The 21,518-nt window shown below is 32.8% G+C and overlaps 2 protein-coding genes across 2 annotated transcripts; one reads left to right on the top strand and one right to left on the bottom strand.

Annotated features, from left to right (window-relative positions):
• Window positions 1-313: 313 nt before the first annotated feature.
• LOC107954449 (protein translocase subunit SecA) lies at window positions 314-1,436 on the bottom strand (the record flags this gene model as incomplete). The annotated part of the gene is made up of 2 exons (XM_041096728.1): window positions 314-778; window positions 1,314-1,436. Coding segments are annotated over 2 exons (243 nt in total), but the record flags the coding sequence as incomplete, so codon positions are not given.
• A 4,840-nt stretch (window positions 1,437-6,276) lies between these two features.
• Window positions 6,277-8,172, top strand: LOC107954448 (dof zinc finger protein DOF2.5). Its single transcript, XM_016890007.2, has 2 exons — window positions 6,277-6,579; window positions 7,028-8,172. The coding sequence occupies exons 1-2, from the start codon at window positions 6,556-6,558 to the stop codon at window positions 7,859-7,861; spliced, it is 858 nt and encodes a 285-aa protein (XP_016745496.1). The 5' UTR covers window positions 6,277-6,555; the 3' UTR covers window positions 7,862-8,172.
• The last annotated feature ends 13,346 nt before the right edge of the window (window positions 8,173-21,518 follow it).

Below are 21,518 nucleotides of genomic sequence, written 5' to 3'. Positions count from 1 at the left end.
ATAATTTAATTATTCTACACAAAAAATTAAAAGTAATAAATAACTTGAAAATTATATTTTGCATAAATATAATATTCAAATATTAACAAACATACCCTAAATTAAATTTCATGTATAATTTTAAAATTTACCCCAAAGATTTAGTATACTTCTTGACCTGAACTTGACAATTAAGTTTATTTTAGTACTTGTATATTTTTTTGTCCACTTTAATAATTGAACTTGACAATTAGATATATTTTAATCTTTGAACTTGAAATATATAACATTTTATTGGCATAACACTTTAATAATTGAACTTGACAATTAGATATATTTTAATCTTTGAACTTGAAATATATAAAATTTTATTCACATAACACTTTAAGATTGTCTCACATCATTAAATTTGGACGGAATATAAATTCATAGTCAAAATAGACATACTTGTAAAGTTAGATACTAAAGTAGACCCCAACAACATATAAGTATCAAAACGAAACTAGCTCACAAAGCGAAACTTCTTATGAAAGAAGACAAACAAATTGTGCTACTTGAAGGGAACAACACTGGCACTGGAAAAACATTCCGTGGTTGAGGACATAAAATCTCTTAAGCACTGCGTCCAGGTTATGAGCTACTCACAGTAACACAGTTCGCTGGGAAATAGTGTGCCAAATTACCTTTTGTATCTCTTCTTGGAACCACATGGACAAGGAGCATTACGGCTCATTTCTCCACTCTTTACCATATTAAACTTGGCAAGATCCAATGGTGTTGAACCCATTAGCTTTTGCACCTGCAAAAGATAAAAAAATAAAACGAATGACATTTCCAATGGAGAAAGAGAGATGCATAAACTAATACTTGTCATTGATGTTTTAAACTGTGGGAGAAACATTCATCCGAACTCAAATGCGAATTTCAGCAACTGAAGATGAATGAAGGCAGACATCTCAGTCTTTTAAGCAATCTGGCATTGAACCAAAAAAGCATAACGCAGATCAGCAGACCAAACATCTGTAACTCTATGTTAGTTCGACTCTTTCTTTTCCTTTATGCATCCATGTTTGATGCAAGTCCCAGAATGAATATAGGGAGATAATCCTCTAAAAATCCTCCAAATACATTAAAAAACTTGGACAAAAAATGAACATAACACACCCGTGTCAAACATATATATCAGACACTCAAACTAACTCCCCTACATTAACTTAGAGAATTTAAGATCAGACAAATTGAGCAATAAGCATAAATACACTAGCTTATACATTTTAATCATTCAACATATGATCAGCAAAAACATAACTGAAAAAAACCAGTGGTGAACCTACCTCAGCAAAGTTCTTTGGCATCGGTTTGCCTTCCTCTTTCAGCTTAACAATCTTCTTATGAACTTCTTTAGCCCATGTGAACTTCGCAAGCGCATTCTCAACATCTAATAAGGTACATCTAATAAGTTAGATGTTATCCCTTTCTCACTCTTAAAGTCACACTTTATGACAACATGCTCATTTGTGCCTTTGAACGAGTTACGAGCTTATTACATAATTAACAAGATCGAACAACAATCACCATTAACATAAACAGAATTCTACAAACAACTACCCCTTACACTAGCTCTTGATTGCAAAAAAACATAATATCCATCTTATAGACCATAGTATGAAGCAAGAGCAAGTTAATTTCCCATTTCCAACTTGTAAGGTGCTCTCGTACTCTTCATTTTTCCAAAAATAACCGTATCAGAAACTTGTATTTCAAGCAATGTTAAACAGATTCTAGGGCATGGATATGACATTAATATATTCCAAAGATTCCCAAATACATAAAAGAACACACTTATGAAGCATACATACACATATCTGACAAAAACACCTGAGTCCAATTAACATTACCTCCAAATTTATGTAAAACTTAAATGAGAAAACTCGAACCCATATCCAACATTCATCAGCAGCAACATAGCCGACAAAAAAAAATATTTATAGAGCTACTATCCAACGAGCTAAAACAGACAAACAGAGGTATATTTTAACAATGAAAATAATCGATTGCCTTAAACACCATATAGTGTTCAAATCAATCAAATTACAGCAGGCATTAAAACCTTTCCCTTTTGTTAATTCACAACTATTAGCTTCATTAATCAAATCCTATGTACAGTTGATCGATTGAAAATGTAAAATTTCAAAGACGAAATTTAAACACAAAACTGGTTAACATTGAAATTACATGTAAATATAACCTAAAAAACCAAAAAATTAATCATATTTTCAGATTTCAGGCCGAAATGGAATGAAATGAAAGGAAAATCCATTTTTTCCCCAAAAAAACAAAAATAAAGAAATAATATTTCAAGAATAGATCATTAAATTCATGGTATATATAAAGAAATTTAATTGAAATCAAAGGAATAGAAGAAGGGAGAAGCGTACATGGGAACCATTGCTGCTACTCTCTGTTACTCTGTTACCTCATACGATTTGTAATTGAAGGCCTTGTTGAGGGTTGTTAGGGTTTGTTAAAGGGTTGGTCACGATAGAAGCATGAAAAGGAGGGAGAAGGTTGGAAAGAAATGGGAAGAAAAATGAAAAAAAAAGAAAAGATGCTGCAACGGCTTGGGAGGGTAAAAGAGGACCGATTAGGTAATCCTTTCTTTTGGAAAGGATTACAAATCGGCGCTGCATAAGGGAAAATGAGGAATCCGTGCGCAGCGTAATAGGCTCGTATTAGGGTAATACAGCCAACCAAACAGGGTAATCGGTGGGGCCACGGATTAGGGGTGTATTGGCTAATCCAATACACCCAACCAAACATGCTCTTAACACCCTGTTCTCAGTAAAAGATGACCATGCATTATGCAACATTCCACCAAAGCTACGAATATTTTTTTCATATACCTTACTCCATTTAAGCAATATATCTTTTGTAAGTATTTATTGAATTGTTATAAATTTAGAAGCTATTTACAAGTTTGAGTTGATTATGTCCGCATTATGGGGAAAATAGGACAAGACATTCATATTTGATATTTTTTAGCCAAACCCGAAAGTAGCTTATGGCCTAAGGCAGGAGAGCAGATGGGTTGAAGTCAACCACCAAAGTAACTTGAAAGCTTTTTGGCTAAAATAACACTACTATGAAAACCAAAACTAGTGGTTGTTACCAGCCCAATATAAAGCAGAACTTCTTCATTTGACAACAATACAAGAGAGAGCACACATTCCAAATTATGTGGTGAAAACATATAAAAACATATATAGGGTGAAGCCATATGATGAATGGGAGGTCGACAATTGATTCTTTCTAAAATTATACATCCTATTCAGTCTTCAAAGATCATCATCAAATAAAAGGCTTTTTTGGGTTTACAGATTGAAAACGAAGCATTATCACGTGGCATATCTGCTTTTCTGGTACATTACCGTCACATTTGTATCCCCTTTAACAACATCTATATATTGATTTTGATAGTCTGTGGTCCATATTCTTTTCCTTTTTAACTTTATTTGCTATTACCATTCAGGAACTGGGCCTATGCCCAAAGTTATAAAACCAAGGCCTGGCTGGTTTCTAGCCTTCAGGCCTATGCCAAAATACATACTGGGTCTATTTTCTCATTCATTGCCTATTATCACATTATAGTATAAAGTATAGGTCACAGTTTAAATTCATATCCTCACTTTATGCACCTTTATTATTATTATTTCAAATAGCAAGAAAGAAACCACATTATTACTGATTTTGAATCTTTGTTGAAAAAAAGTTGAACAAAACCCATACATCGTTGTTGGTCTGTAATTGTAATGGTCCTAAAGCAATGGGCCTTCCCCTCATTCAATATTTTAGCTTAAAAAAACCATCCTCACTTCTTTAATTTTTCTTCCCTTTTTTCCTTTTTCGACTGCCCATCGAGTAAGTGAGGCTTTTCACAGAACTTGGACCCCAATTCCTTCCTGGCAAATCATTAGACATGGTCAAACACGGGCTAGTATGAACATTCTTTAAAGGTTTTGTAGTTATTTTACAAGTACTAGAAAATGTGACACACGTGAATTAGTATCATGAATAAACAGTTGAGCATTAATTCAATTTTGAAATTACTAGAAAATTTAAAAATTGTTGTTTCTACAAAGCTATATTTTTTTATGACATTTTAATTAAAGTTTCATTTAATTCTTACACTATATAAGTCTTTAATTGACTTTGTGTTATGAGTTGATCCAACACTAATTTAATTAAACAAAGATTTAAAATCAAATAAATATTAAATTAACGATTATCTATAAAAAATAAAAAATTATAAATAATAATGTCATTTTTTAATTGAGTTGTTGTAGTTTAATTCGAGATATATACAAAATTGGAGTTGAAAAAGTGGAAATGGCGAAGCGAAAGCTGGGAAACATTGAAGCTGTAAAAACTGGGCGTTTATAGGTTGATAAGAAGGAAGATATAGGGTGAAATGTGAAGAAAGAAGGGTGGGAGAGAAGAGAAATGACGTGTAGAGCACCACATCCATCCATGTTTTACGCCTTCTGAATGACTCTAATCAACCCATTTCCAGGCAGTCCCTCAGAATATAAGCTTACCCACCAAAGCATCTATGCTTTCAAACATTTTTATGTTTAGGAGACATAAAAAGTTTTCCTTATAATTATGTAGTTATAGAAACAACACACTATATCTCTTTTTTTTTTTGTTTTGTTTTGTTTTTTCCTTTTGACATTCATCATTTTGTTGCAAGAAGAAAATAAAATTGAAAATTGAAAATTCAAAGACAAAGATTTGGCTTTTTGAGAAAAAATCTCATCATTATCAGTAAAGATTACCATATATGCATACATACATAAGTCGACACGTGTTGTAATGGACTGTGTAAGCTTATCTTTAATGGTGGTGTCAAGTCTTAACAACGATGAATGTGAAACTACAATGAAAAAAGAGACAAAGGACGAAAATGCAAGGAGGTTTCCATGTCGTAACCAAACTGGAATAATATATAGCCACTGAGATTCTAAGTCCATGAATTTCAACCCTAATATTATTTTTAATATTTCAAAAAGAAAAGCCGCGACCAAACCAAAAAAGTTGTTAAGACAACAAATATTTAATCTTCCATCCAATATCCCACTACCTTTCGCTTTGTCGCCTTCCTGTCGCCTCCCTCCATTAACTTTCAATTTTAAACCCACTTTTTTGATGGAGTAAAAGAATGCATGACTTGGTAAATTTTTTTGTTCACCAAAAGTTGTTGAAGGTGGGAACTGGGAACTGGTTAATTAACCTTTGCGTAGCATATTTTTTTCAGTTTGGAATTCTGCGTGAGATTCTTTTTTCCAACTAAAACCAAAAATTCTAATATTAACAATGGTATACTTGATCCGCGATTCCCATTCATGCATCACCAACTTTACAGGTAAATATATCTTATTCCAATCAAATTACAGAGCCAACAAATAGAATGTTTTAGAGATGGGAATTCTCATCTACTCAAACAAAGATGGAGTCTATTCATAGAGAGATTATATTCAAATTGTTTTCAGAAAACGAAAATAAAATTAAGAAAAATAGTGAAGAATGAAAAAAATTCCAAATGGATTGAGAAATGTCATGTTCTTTATCTTTATGTTCAAACTGTGTTGTAGCTTCAAACTCGTAATAATCTCATTTAAAAATTCTATTCACCTAATTTTTACTAAAACGATTATAATTATAATTTAAACTTCCATAAAATTAAATGATTCAACCCAGAAAGTCTAACTTATTTTTTTTAACTTAATGAAATTAATGAATTTCATCTGCATGTATCTACTATTCTCTGACAATGTTTGTAATTTTAAATCATTTTCTACAATAAAATGATTGGCCAAGAAAAAGGAAAAGGGTGAATCATAGATTACTTTAACTGCAAGCAAATGAAAGGAACTACTTTTAAGAACATGAAAAAGTAGAAGCAGCATGGAGGATCTTTTGACAAGTTCACCTCACAGGCCAGGTCTCGTGTGTGATCAATTTCTTTTTCCACAGACCAAAATAATCATATTAAACGTATATATATATATGTATCCACAATAGCATAAATCACATACTTAAATCTGATATTTCGTCTAAATTTATACAAAGTAACTTAAAAGAAAGAAAAGTAACAGGAGAAGAACATAGAATAAAGACTTTTCCCATTATGAGGTCAAAAAGTAGTAACCCACCTACAGTCCACACACTCATAATTCCACCCACATTCAAATAAACAAATATACTATATCTGCATTAGTCTTTAAATAAGATTGAAGCAGAAATTCTTCACAATAAAATAAGACCAAAAGAGAAATTAATGTTTGTAATATTTTATGAGTAGTCAAAACAATCCCTCTCCTCTCTTTCCTTCCTTTTTCATAGTCCATAAAGTGAAAGCCAACAGATAAAGCCACCATACAAACACTCTAAAAACATTCTTTCTATATCAAATAAAAACAGCAGCTGCACACAAACTGAAGGAGGTCAAATTCTCTTTTCTCTTTGAGAATTCCTTTCTGTTTTTTCTCCTCACTTTGGTTTCATCTTCTCAAATTAATGGATGCTGCTAAATGGTCACAGGTAGGTGGATTTGATCTTGGTTTCCTTTTCTTTTCGCTTTTTTAGAGACAATCAAAGCTATAAATATTTTCTATCTTTTATTCCTTGTCAATGATATATTCATGGAGGGTGCAAGTTTAATATGTTCTTGGAACCAAAAAGAAAGGCTGAACTTTTTCTTTTTCTCCATCTTTTTTTTTCTTTTGATGGCTGATAAAGGGATGGAAAAAGGTTTTATTTGTTATTACTTATTGTTATTTTCTTGGGTTTTCTTTTCTTTTCTTTTCATTTTCAATACAATTTAGCAGGTAAAAAGCCTACTTTGTTTTGTGTGTGTACTTTTTTTTTTGTTTCTCTTCTATTTCAAGTTAATTTTGGTGTTTATGATATGTCTGGTTTTTTTTTTCTTTTGTCTTGATAGTGAAATGATTTCTCACTCTCTCTCTTATATAAATCCCGGGGTTTTCAGGATTTTGGTTTGGTTAAGCCCATGGAAGAGATGCTTCCTAATACATGCACAAGGGGACCAATGTTAGAGAGAAAAACAAGGCCACCAGAGCAATTGAATTGCCCAAGATGTAACTCTACCAACACCAAGTTTTGTTATTACAACAACTACAGCCTCACTCAACCAAGATACTTCTGCAAGACTTGCAGAAGGTACTGGACTGAAGGTGGATCTCTAAGGAATGTTCCAGTTGGAGGTGGTTCAAGAAAGAACAGAAGATCCATATTATCAAGCTCTTCATCTCCTTCTTCTTCTTCTTCTTCTTCAGCTTCAGCCAAAGTTCCTGCAGATCTAAAGCCAACAAGTTTCTCACATTTGTCTTCTCAAAACCCTAACACCCATAAAGGCCAACAAGATCTGAACCTGGGTTTCCCTCCTATGCAACCGAGTCATGGACTATCTCAGTATATACAAGTTGCTAAAGTTGAGAACAACGACCACCAGCAAAAGTACCCTTCGGCTTCAGCTTTGGGACTGCTCAGGACTGGAATGGCATCGAGAGGGTTGAATTCTTTCGTTCCAGCACCAGAACCAGACTCAACTACACCTTACTCAACTGGTTTCTCCATGCAAGACTATAAACCAGCACTTACTTTTTCAATTGACGGACTTGAAAATAGGGCTGCCGGTATTCATGGTATTCAAGAGAATGGAGGAAGGGTTTTCTTTCCTTTTGGAGAAATGAAACCCATTTCAACAAACATTACCAATGAAGCCGATCAAAATAAGGACCAAGGCAATTCAGCTGGATATTGGACTAATGGAATGTTTGGTGGAGGAGGAGGATCATGGTAAGGAAAGAAGAACCTAAAGGAGATCACCATCCAACTGTTCTTTTTGTTTTCTTCACATGGTTGATTATTATTACTTGCTTAAAGTTATTTAGAACTAACAGATCATATATAGAATACATATATAATTAATGGTTTTCTTTTCTTTCTTTTTTTAAAATCTCCTACTCTTCTCTGAACAATGTAAACAGATTAGAGCTATTTTGGGTTTGGTTTGAAGAGGCTGTCTTAAGCTTTTCGTGTGGTTAGAAGAAAAAAAAAACAAAGTGAATAAAGGGCTGTGATTGATTTTTTTGTCACAGTAAACATGATCTATGATTAAATGTTCATTATTTTCATCTATCAGAAGTAGGACTGCTGGCTCAAATAATTGAATTCTTGTTTGTAGCTTAGGACAAAAAGAGAGTTAAAAGAGGTAGATTGACAAAACTTTAGAGTTTATTAACGAGTTAAATCACTATTTGGGACTGGTCTTGGTAATTTTTTTTAATATTGGTGTCTGAATTTTTTTTGTCCAAGTTAGATCGTAAACTTGATAATTGTTCTTATATTGATGTTTGAACTCTTTCTTTTTCAAGTTAGACATTGAACTCGATAATTATTATCACATTGGAACCTAAACTTAGTAATTGTTGTGACTCTTTAGCTTTTAAAAACTCTTAAGGAAGTCTCAATTTAAGACCCAATAAAAAAACAACTACCGAATTCAGGTTGCGAAGTTGAATTCTCAATATTTTTGTTAAGAGGCTTGGTCGTAGCATGAAATGATGTTATTGGTTATCGTTGCTTCTCCTCCACTAAAGTTAAAACGTGTATTTATGCTTCTAACGTGTGATTGGAAGGATTCTATTAATGTCATAAATTAAGGAGGAATGATAGATGGTGGACCATTTTGAATAGGAAACTTGATTACACAGTGTTATTTGTCGAACAATAAAGCTACCTAGATAGCTAGCATCTAACCTACTCTACTTATTTACTATTAACTCATAGCAAATTGTACTTTGAAAAACCGGTTTACCTGCACCAACCATAATGCTTACCTAATTTTATAGCCAAGATTCGTGAGTATTGCTGTGGTAGACGGCTCGTAGTAGCGCCACCTGTTGGGCCAACACCAGAATCAAGTGATATAGCTCCTACTGTAATACTGTAATGCCTCATTTTGTATTAGCTTTGGTTGAGTTTGATACATAGGCTAAATAAGCAAAGATAATCTTATAAGCATTTATAAAATATGCATGTAATTAGAAAATAAGTTTAAATATAACTTAAAGTTTGATTAAGATATCTATCTATTAGCAAGTATCATCTTCAACATTGTAAGGCAATGTCTAAAAATATCACTTCTCAAATATCTTACATTTATGATCATAATTTTATAAAATATTAAAGGAAAGACAATCAACATTTATTCAAATGAGTTAAGCAAGCATAAAAGCATTAGTACAAAATATTTTATTGAAGTTATATATTGTAAAATTTTGGGTAATCTATCACAATTCAAAATCAACTATACATAATCCAAAATGCAGTTTCTAAGTATATATAATTCATCTTCTTTTATGAACTATGGCCATCCTTAATTAACCCCACAATGAAAAAAAGTTAGAAAATCACAATTAATTATAGTAGTGATGGTCAAAAACCATAATTATATATATATATATATATAGGTACACAACTTGATATCACAAAATCCACGAATTATTCTAAACGGATGGCATAGTTGAAACTAGTTTTTAAGTATAATATGCATGTTCAGGAACGAATCTAGAAGGGTTGGTAGAATACTCAACCTCTTCCAATCCTAAAAATTTTGAAAATGATTTATTTCAATCCTTATATTTTTTAAGGAATTTTAATTTGGATTTTTAATATGATTTTTTATTTAGTTTCAATTTTTTAAATTAAATTAAATTATTTATTAATTTAATATCTCTATTACATTTTCAATCAATTAAATGAATTAATGTTTTTCATTACAGGTAAAAAAATTAATATTGTATTTAATCTACTAAATATGTTCCCTTAAAATTAACAGTCGAACAAAAAAAAAAAAACACCTTGAAAGTACAATCAACTCTCCCTATAAAAGACATCCTCTATGACAACATTTCATTATACAACCAATTTGTTGTAGAATTGGTTTTTAAGTTTTATTTTTACCCTTTGTAACAACTTTTCATTTATAACAGTAACAACCATAAAGTATGAAGTACGTCCTATATCATCCTCGGGAACCCCTAAGTCGTAACAATATAATTTTGAGCAATTACAAGTCAAATTTTTCAGAATGAATAAAATGTGATCTATAAGTGTAAGTGGAGATGGTAGTAGGATATTGGAGAAAATTTAAATGACTGATGCATTGAGAGATATTAATCCGAGGTGTGAACTAAATTGTAAGATTTTACAAAATGTTGGAGTCAATGTGAGAAATTTAAAGTATAAAATGATTAAATTGGATTAGTGGTGAAATGTTTGAGGATATAGAGAACAATTTTTACCAAGACTAAGTGGATAAGGATGATTCATAGATTTTTATTATTAAGTTATAATATTTTATTTATAATGTATTAAATTATTATTAAAATAGATGGATCTTATGATGGAAAAGATGTAGAGACTTCTTCATCTTTCTTTTCATCATCTTTCTCATGTCACCCACCATTGTTGGAGAAAAAAGTTTTCTTTTCTTGCAATTTGATCTTTATCATCAATAAAAACCCCTCCAAGCTAGAATCTATCAAAACTTCATGGAAACCTTTAATAGACATAAGTTACCTACAAAGCAAGCTTAGATTTCAAGTTAGAAGTGAAGTGTCCATACTTGGGGAGTGAGAAAATCTAGATAATGTGAGAAACTAAAGATCCAAGGTAAGATTTTCATGATTTACCAATAGTATCATGTTTATTTCAAATATTTGAGCATGAACATGATATGAATAAAGTGTATTGATTTTTCATATTTTATGAAATTGATGTGAAATGAAGAGAAAGACAAGGAAGAAGATGGAGGAAGAGTACACAAAGGGAAAGAAGTGGATGAAACTTGAAGGAAGTATAGTCTAATTAAAATTTGTAAGTACTTTAGAATTCTTTTTTAGCTAATTAGATTTTATTAAAATTATAAAATAAAGAACATGTTAAGGTCATGAATTAAGTATATGTAACTTAATAAATGTGTGAATAATTCAAGAAAGTAGTAAATGATTATGGTTATTGTTGAGATGATTAAATGTGTAGAGAAAAAGACTAAATTGTAAAATGTTGAAAAGTTATGTGAGACTATAAAATTATGAAACTTAATTGTGCTTGTGATGAATATTGATTTTATAATAATGTTAAGTCTTTTTAGACAAGTTTTGAACTTGAGAGTTGATTTTTCATATTTTATGAAATTGATGTGAAATGAAGAGAAAGACAAGGAAGAAGATGGAGGAAGAGTACAGAAAGGGAAAGAAGTGGATGAAACTTGAAGGAAGTATAGTCTAATTAAAATTTGTAAGTACTTTAGAATTCTTTTTTAGCTAATTAGATTTTATTAAAATTATAAAATAAAGAACATGTTAAGGTCATGAATTAAGTATATGTAACTTAATAAATGTGTGAATAATTCAAGAAAGTAGTAAATGATTATGGTTATTGTTGAGATGATTAAATGTGTAGAGAAAAAGACTAAATTGTAAAATGTTGAAAAGTTACGTGAGACTATAAAATTATGAAACTTAATTGTGCTTGTGATGAATATTGATTTTATAATAATGTTAAGTCTTTTTAGACAAGTTTTGAACTTGAGAGATATAGATGGCATACCGTTAGGAATTCTTTAGCGTGCTCGTGAATTTAGCACTTCGGTGCTCATGTTCTAACACTATTAGTGTTCTGACCGCACCCCGATGTATGTGCACCCGGGTTATGAATCAACAAAAAACAATTATAATATGGCGGTGTATTGCAAGTGTGATAAGTCGAGTTGTAATATTTGTAATGTTACAATGAAGCACCCTAGTATTTCAAGGATCAACCCAATAGAGTTTGGGAACCAAGTGATTCCTAAGCAACAAGCATGCAACCAAGAAGTCTAGCTAACTACTCGCTAAATCCTATATTATGAAAAATCATAATTGAGAGTTAATTACATTAGTTGAACATTAAAAAGGACCAAATTGTAAAATAGAAAAAACTAAGAAAATAGCAATTCAATAAACAATAGTGGTTGGTTGATTTCCATGTTGCTAATTAGTCTTTGGATTAAGGATCTAAAAAGGCTAAACTTCTAATTTGCTCAATTTTACCTTTTGGTCACCACTTTACCAAATTAGATGGTTTAGTTCGGTTTATCTCTCGACCTCACCAACCTAACTCGGGGCAACTAAATTGGTGCTTTATAGGATCTCCTCTTGGTCTTACCTATCAATTTTAAGTTTTAAAGTGTATTCGATTTAGTCTAGTTTTTACAATTTAGTCTCTGTACAAAAAATTAACTAAACAAAATTTCCATCAACCAACCACGATAGATTTAATTACTCATCATCATTTCCATACAAGCAAAAATATCGCATATATTCACAACAAACATTAAAATAAGTACAAGAAATATGGTTGAAGAAAGCTTATTGATTTCTTGATGGTTGCTTGAGGAGAATGAACGTGGTGACAATGGACGTGAAAAATATCTTGAAAGCTCATATTTTTAACTTAGAAAAAGGAAATAGAGTTGAGCTATATTAAATTATATGGATTAAAATGAAAATAAAAAGACAATTTTGTGTACTAAATAACAATTAAGACCAAGCTACAGTAAAAACTGACTAACTGCCAACTAACACAACTAAAAACTAGAAAAGTTTGAAACTAAATCCTAGAAAGATGAAGAAGAAGATAACTAGAAAGCTAAAATGATGAAAGAAAAGTAAATATAATAGCAAAAAATGGCTTTTAACATCTTATTAAAACTAAAAATTTAGACCAAAATGCCCCTAAACATTGTAATTTGATTGGGGTTGGTGTTGGACAAAAACTACCCATTTGTAAATTTTCTCCTCGTCAAGTAGTGGCTAGGTGTCACGATACCTAAAATAGTAGCTAAATTGGGGTCTTGGGGTTTTAGTGTCATGATACCTACTCCCCGATTTCTAAATACCATTGGAGTTGGTATGACATCAATCACTCGATTCGATCGTCGGACCAAGCTACAGAATGTTAGCACTATTATCAGAACAATCCAAAGCAATTTATAACAATTAATTTACTCAACCTTGATTCATATCATAATAACATACACAATGTGATACAAAATCAAAATCAAATCTCAATTGAGTTTACGAAAGCTCTTAAGTTGACTCGAGCATGAAGAATGATCATTCTGAAAACTTTTCAAAGTTTAAAAATAGGTATTGATACCTTTATCAAGTACTGATACTATTTTCAGCTTCGAATCCTCAAAAGTCAAGGTAAAATACACAAGTATCGGTAGTTGGAATAAGGTACTGATACCTCTATTAAGAGGTATTGATACCAAATTCAGTATCGATACCATTTTGGCATTCTACCATTTTTCAAAATCTGAACACAGGTCAAGTATTTATTCTTAAGGATTAATACTTTATACTTGTATTGATACCAAATTGGCATTATATTGTTTATAAATCATGGTAATTTGGTAAAGTATCGATCCATTTACATGTGGTATCAATAATTTTTTCCAGAAGGTTAAAAGTTTCACATTTTAATCATTTTTCATGCTCAAACCAAAAAGAAGGTTCTTTGGGCACCCTTCCAACTTACATACAACCAATTCAAAACATACTGAAAGCCATTGTAACAGCCTGAATTTCAGTGGTAACGAAAATGATGATTTGAAGCCACCAATTCTGATGAGTAAGCTCGTAAATTTTATTATTTAGTATTTACGAGTTAAATGTGATTTTAGAAAGATTTGTGAAATAGCGATTTGAGTTTAGAAGGAATTATTAGGTTAATTGGTTTTAAAAACGGGGTATCGAGACCTAGATTTTATAAACCAAGTCGTAAATATTTTTATAAATATTTACGAAGTGTCATTAAGGTAGTATTAAAGTTTCGTTAGAAAATTTTATCGTTTCGATAGTTAATTAATTAAAAAGGACTAAATTAAAAAAGGTACAAAACTTGCTAAAGTGATTAAATAGCATAAATGGTAAAACAGGAGGACTAAAAGGGCAATTAGACACCCAAGGAATAGCTGAGGCGGCATAAGCAGAAAAAAATCTTGGAATTAGGTGATTTAAGGGCAAAATTATAAATTTTGTGAAATTAACTTAAATAAATTGAATTCTAAACTTTTCTAGGCTATTCTTCTTCTAATTTTTAGTCTAAAAAAGCCATTGAAGGTCCTCTAAGCTGGGTTTTCATATTTTTGCATCATATCAAAAGCTCGTAGATTAACGAGAAAAAGAGAAATTAGTCGAGTAGTCTCTGAACTATTACCAATTTTACAATCCAACCCAGGTAAGTTCATATGGTTAAACTTTCATGATTATTTGTTAATTTAGGAATGGTATAATATATTTATTCATATTTTATTGTTGAAATTAAGATTATCGTAAAAGTATAAAAATTGAATTGATTGTTTAAAATGAGTAGAACGCATGATTGAGTACGATCGTTCCATGGCAAAGAATGAATTGACGAATAAGACCATGGTTGGGCCATGAGAATGTTTAAATGTAAGACCGTGATTGGGCTATAGCATTTTAATGAAAAGACCATAACTAGGTTATGGCACATTGAATGTAAGGCCATGGTTGGACCATGGCAGTATAAATACATGTGTAAGACCATAGCTGGGCTATGGTATTCTGATGATAAGACCATAACTAGGTTATGGCACTACAAATGTAAGACCATGGCAGGACCATGACAATGCATGTGTAAGACCATAGTTGGACTATGGCACAAAAAGAATGATGTACTCATATCCGTAAGCCGTTCTTCGATTCAGTAAGAAATGATAAGAGACTTATGTGATTGAATTGAAAGATTTATAAATTATTATTGATATTGATCTGAAGGAAGTGTGTTTATAGATTATATTATATTTGTCAGGGAAAAATATATGATTTATTTACAATTTAATTTATTACATTATATTAAGTTCGGTAAGATCAATGTTTAACCTATTGAACTTACTAAGCTTCATTAAGCTTACTCGTATTGTTTAATGTTCTTCTAGATTAACGTGTAGTGGGAAGATCGGATCAACACATCAAGCTACACTATCCAGTTTATTCCGGTAGTTTTTGCAATATAAATTTTGGTTTATATGGCATGTATAGGGTTGGTTTGGCAATGAAATAGTTTGAATTGTGGTTGTGAATATTAAATTTTTGTATGCACGTAATTAGCAGTATAATTTGGCAAATCCATGAAATGAGTTAAATAGGTAGGTATAAGTAAATGAAATATTTGTGATGTTATGTCATGTTGAGAACATGTTTTAGCTAGTATTGATTGCTTGGTTGAGATATATTGGTGTATGTGAATGTTGAGTGCAGATTAATGTCAAAATGGGTGAGAAACGTGGCCTTAAAATGACCTATTTTCGTCCATACGGGAAGAGACACGGGCATGTGTCCCCTTTTTCTAAGAAAATTTTTAAAATTTTGGGAAAAATTCCTTGAGTACCCGGTTTAGCTCCGATTCACTTCTAAGGTGGATATTGGGGCTCAAAGGTCCATCTAAGGGACAATATGAGTATTATATGATTGATTCTTAATATGTGTAACAAAGGTTGGGAAATGTCCGTATTTAATTCATAAAGTTTGGTAATACTTCGTAACCCTATTTCAGTAACGAATAAGGGTTAGGAGTGTTACATTTATTGGTATCAAAGCTTTGATTTAGTCGATTCTCTGAATGATAGTAATGTGTAAATTGTCTAGAAATACATGCCATATAAATCTATGATAATGTGATGTGTATGATCCGATCTAACCCTTGTTTTTCTTATAGATTGTAAAGATGTCAGAAAGATCTGAACATGCTGAACATGATGAGGTCAATAGTAGAGTACAAACATCTGAACATGGGACAAGCAATAACTTCCCAATTCCTCCGGCTCAAGAACAAGAACTTAAAAACATGTTTTATGGGTTTATGAATCAATGGTTTAATGAATTTATGCAAGAAAGAAATCAGGCTCAACAACCTCCTTGCCCTACTGCACCGTTCGAAGTGCCTCCGGTAGCACCTCCACCTCCTCCGGTGATTGAATCTAGTAAACGTACTCCGATAAAAAAACTTAAAAAACGTAGGGCCGAAGAATTTTGAGGTAGGTCAGATGATGATCTTGTCAAAGCTGAGTACTAGCTTTAGAACACAATAAGAGTTTTTGAAGAAATGACTTATTCCGAGATGATTATTTTAGATGTGCTATTTTCTTACTGAAAGAGGAAGCATATAATTAGCGGATGACTATAGTGGCCATGATTCCAAAAGAGAAAATCACTTGGGAATTCTTCCAGAGTGAATTTAAAATGATATATGTTGGCAAGATATATTTGGATAAAAAGAAGAGAGAATTTCTTGACTTGCGATAAGGAAATCGGTCAGTAGCTGAATACGAGAGGGAATTTGTATACCTCAACATATATGCCCGAGAAGTTGTATCAATCGAAGAAGAAATGTGTATTCGGTTTGAGGAAAGACTGAATGATGAAATCTGAATGATGATTGGGGGCATAGAAATACAAGAATTTGTCATTTTATCAGACCGTGCTCAGAAATTGGAAGAGGTATATAACAAAAAAAATACAGAAAGACAGAAGGAATAAAGAATCTTACAAGAGAAGTTCCTCCAAGTCATTTCCAACAATTCCGGCTAAAAAGTCTAGAGATGATTTTAGCTGAGCCACTCTAATGCCAGAACGATCAAATAAGAATAAGAAGGCTCAACAAGATTACGGGATGACTATTAGACCTACGGCTAGTGTGGGTAGTGTGCAAAATGTTCCTAAGCCCAAATGTAAATATTGTGGAAAAAATCACTTCAGTGAATGTAAAGGCAAGGCAGGAGCTTGTTATAAATATGGGGCCACCGATCATTTTATTCGAGATTTCCCTCAGTTGCAAAGAGAGGAAAAAGAATAGAAAGAGAAACAGTTGGCCACTTTCCAAAGAAGTAAACGTTCGGGCCAAAATAGTACCGCTAGGACTACTCATTCGGGTCTGAGAGATTTTGCTGCCCGGTTAGAGGCTAGGGCACCTATACATACTTATGCTATCTGATCGAGGGAGGAAGCTACGGCTCCGGATGTAATACCTGATACATTCTATCTTTTTAATGCTATTGTGTATGCATTGGTTGACCCTGGATCCACGCATTCTTATATTTGCACTGCATTAGTAACAGAAAAGAAAATGCTTGTTGAGTTTATTGATTATGATATTCAAGTCACTAATCCATTAGGCCAAAGTGTGATAGTTAACTTAGTGTGTCAAAATTGTCCACTGAAAGTAAAAGGCTGTGAATTCCCTGCTGATTTGATGTTGCTACCCTTTCGAGAATTTGATGTTATTTTGGAAATAGATTGGTTGACAAAGCATGATGCTGTAGTAAATTGTAGAGAAAAACAGATTGATCTGAAATGTTAGACAGGTGAAATGATTACTGTTGAGTTTGAGAATCCGAAGGAAATTGTTAGAATTATTTTAACTTTTCTAGCTCAGAAACTAATGCGGAAAGGTAATGAGGCATTTTTAGCCTACATTTTTGATACCCGAGATTCTGAATCAAAGCTAGAACAGTTACTAGTTGTTAATGAGTTTGCTGATGTGTTTCTTAAGGAGTTGCCGGGTTTACCACTTGATCGTGAAATTGAATTTGTAATTGATGTAATTCTGGGAATAGTTTCGATATTGGTAACACTGTACCGTATGGCACTAGCTGAGTTAAAAGAGTTAAAGACACAGTTGCAAGAGTTATTGGACAAAGGTTCATTAGGCTGAGTATGTCTCCTTGGGGTGCACCTATCTTATTTGTGAAAAAGAAAGATGGTTCTTTGAGACTGTGTATAGACTACAGATAGTTGAACAAGGTCTCAATTAAAAATAAATATTCTTTGCCTCGTATTGACGATTTGTTTGACCAACTGAAAGGTACTGCAGCATTTTTGAAGATAGATCTCAGATCCGGGTGTTATCAGTTGAAGGTTAAAGAGCGTAATGTGCCGAAGACTGCTTTCAGAACTCGGTATGGTCACTATGAGTTTCTGGTAAAGCCATTTGGTTTGACCAATGCTCCTGCTGCTTTTATGGATCTAATGAACTACATTTTTTCAACCTTATTTGGATATATTTGTGGTTGTGTTTATTGATGATATACTGATCTATTCCAAGACAGAATCCGAGCATGTACAACACTTGAGAACTATGTTACAGATTTTGAGAGAAAAATAATTGTATGCAAAGTTTAATAAATGTGAATTCTGGCTTCATAGGGTCGAATATCTGGGTCATATTGTATCAGCCGAAGGGATTTGAGTGGACCCGAGTAAAGTATCTGCAGTGGTAAATTGGAAAACTAGAAAGAATATAACAGAAATGCGAAGTTTTCTGGGTTTAGCAGGATATTATTGTCGATTTGTTAAGAACTTTTTGATGATTGCTTCACCGATGACTCAACTACTACAGAAAAGCGTAGAATTTGTTTGGTCTGATGAATGTCAACAGAGTTTTGATCAGTTGAAGAAAATGCTAACAGAAGCTCCGGTCTTGACTCAGCCAGAATCGGGTGTACCGTATGTTGTTTACAGTGATGCGTCTTTTAATGGATTGGGTTGTGTACTGATGCAGTCGGGAAAAGTAGTGGCCTATGCTTCTTGGCAGTTAAAACCGTATGAGAAGAATTATCCTACACATGATCTTGAGTTGGCTACAATTATGTTTGCTTTGAAAATCTGGAGACTATTTATACGGCCAGAAGTGTTATGTGTTTACGGATCACAAAAGTTTGAAATACTTGATGACTCAGAAAGAGCTGAATTTGGGACAGAGACGGTGGTTAGAGATACTAAAATATTATGACCTGATTATTGACTACCATCCGGAGGAGGCTAATGTGGTTGTAGATGCACTTAGTCGAAAGTCGTCATTGTTTGCACTTTGAGCGATGAACGCTCATTTGTCTCTTAATGAAGATGGTTCTATATTAGCTCATTTGAAATACTTGATGACTCAGAAATCGAAACATATCAATGAACTTAACTTACGTACATAAAATGAGTTACACGATGAATAGGTAATTCAACGTATTCCTTTAAAACGAGATAGTATAAGAAAACGACATAATCCACATGCACTTGAATTGATGTTTATAATTCATGTCATTTAAATTTCAAACATGAATTCATCATTGGTCATGCACTTTCCCTATATAGAGATATAGTCTTGTGTTATCCTACCAATGAAATTTAGAGTTTGTAACCCCATTTTTCATCTCATTCCAAACTGACATCCTAGATTTCCCGGCAACGATGACCTACCACCTCGGATTGCTTAGCAAAGATGATTTCTTAATTCATTTATGTTATCCTAAGTTGTCTGACAATGATGATTTGCCACCCTGAATTGTTCTGCAACAATGGTTTTTCAGCTCATTTATGTTATCCCAGGTTGCCCGGCAATGATGATCTGCCACCCCGGATTTCCCGAAAATGATGGTTTCTCAGTTTTTTCATGTTATCTAGGGTTGCCCGACAACGATGACTTGCCACCCTGAATTTCCCAGCAATGATGGTTTATCAAATCTGGTCCAATGACTCATCGATTGTCTTTGTCTCATTTCATGTGGCCACAAGTCAATCACCTTCATATTTCTTTTTATATAACTCAATATTCTTCAATTCAATTTCATATAGATTACCAAATATAAATCAATTCCATAGTTACTAATTTATTCATATGTATTCTCTCAATATTCAACTTCAATTACTCCGATTCAATTCAGTTCACCCTTACTAATCGACTACAACAATGTACGATATTTAATATCATGAAAATATGAAATTTAAATAAGTGTAAAATCGTAGAAACACTTACTAAAAACTTGAACTACTCGTCGCCAGTCGTCGCCTTTCCTTTTTCTCTTGGTGTTCCCATGTCGCCTTTAGCTACAATTAATAATTCAACAGCGTATGAAATTAATTTCTAGCTCAACTCACAATGTATGAAATTAATTAGAAAGTCACACATATTTTGTAATTTATTCAATTTAGTTCTTAAAATCGGGACTAACATAACTTTCAATTTAGAGCTTTCAACTTAATTCCTATAACACCCCTAACTCGAATATGTCGTTAGAACAGGGTTACGAAGCATTATCGGAGTTTACAAATATAATAAACAGACATTTCATATCATATAATATTCATGTCAGAAACCAATCGAAATCAAACATATTATCCCTTACATGAGCCCTCGAGGCCCAAAATAGGCGTTAGAAACAAGTCGGGACTAAATCGGATACTCAAAGAAATTTTTAGAAATTATTGAAATTTTTTAAAGTTGAAGGGGACACATGGCCAGGAGGCATGCCCGTACCGTAGGCCTTGTGGGCATCCGAAATAGGGACGCACGACCGTGTCGCAGCCCGTGTCCATGCCCGTGTAACTCTCTGCCTTGGGACACACGCCCGTGTGCTAGGCCGTGTGAGCCTACTGACTGGCTCAAGTTAAAAGATACAGAGGACACACGATTGTGTCACCTGGCCGTGTGTCACACACGGCTGAGACACACGGCCGTGTCACCTAGCCGTGTGTCACACACGGATGAGACACATGCCCGTGTCTCTAAATGTATGGATGAAAATATGTCATTTTCCAAGCCACATTTCTCACCCAATTTGGTACCAACCTAAACACAACAATTTGCACATCAACAAGCCATAACAATGCATTCAAAACAAGCCAAAATTTAGTCATCAATATGAAATATCACCACATACAACCAATATGTCCTTAGGCACCTCAATTGACAACTTAAAAACATGTCAACAAGTATCTAAATTTACCTAAATGACCAAATTCATGTATGCATATTCAAACCACATTTTACTTTCTTTCATTTCGCCATATCAAACACATAACAAATATGATAAGGCCACTTATATACACATCAAAATATACCAAACACAAGCCATTCAAATGACTAGTCTCAACAAAATAATTATATACCAACATTGGCCAAAATAACCTATACATGCCATTATAACTAGAATTAATTTATTGGAAGTACCAAAAAGACCAATGGATAGTGTGAAATAGCTCCGACTAGCTTCCAACCCGTACCAGCTTCCGAATTACTATAAAACATGGAAAATAACACAGAGTAAGCATTTAAGCTTAGTAAGTTTGTATAACACGAAATTTAACTTACCATGTATCCATACAATAAGTAATAAACATGACATATCTCAACCAATTTGGTCAAAAGCCTAAACACACTATCACCAACATATTAGCCATGAAAATCACATATAAGATCCAACACACATGGTTGAATTCATCAAATAATCGCAATTCATGTTTTTTTATATAAATTCCAATAATAGTTCATATAGAACTCATATAATCTCGTAATAGAACTGTGCCTGTTGAAACATTGAGGATATCGTTGGA

Source organism: Gossypium hirsutum, chromosome D07 (assembly GCF_007990345.1).
Source record: "Gossypium hirsutum isolate 1008001.06 chromosome D07, Gossypium_hirsutum_v2.1, whole genome shotgun sequence".
Lineage (NCBI taxonomy): Eukaryota > Viridiplantae > Streptophyta > Magnoliopsida > Malvales > Malvaceae > Gossypium > Gossypium hirsutum.
Note: the sequence above shows the minus strand (reverse complement) of the source record. Positions and strands in the feature narration are given on the sequence as shown.

Bases quoted from the DNA above. Each gene is read 5' to 3' on its own strand.
- LOC107954448 (XM_016890007.2), top strand. From the start codon at position 6,556: ATGGATGCTGCTAAATGGTCACAG. The intron at 6,580-7,027 runs GTAGGTGGATTT...CGGGGTTTTCAG, and splicing joins ATGCTGCTAAATGGTCACAG to GATTTTGGTTTGGTTAAGCC.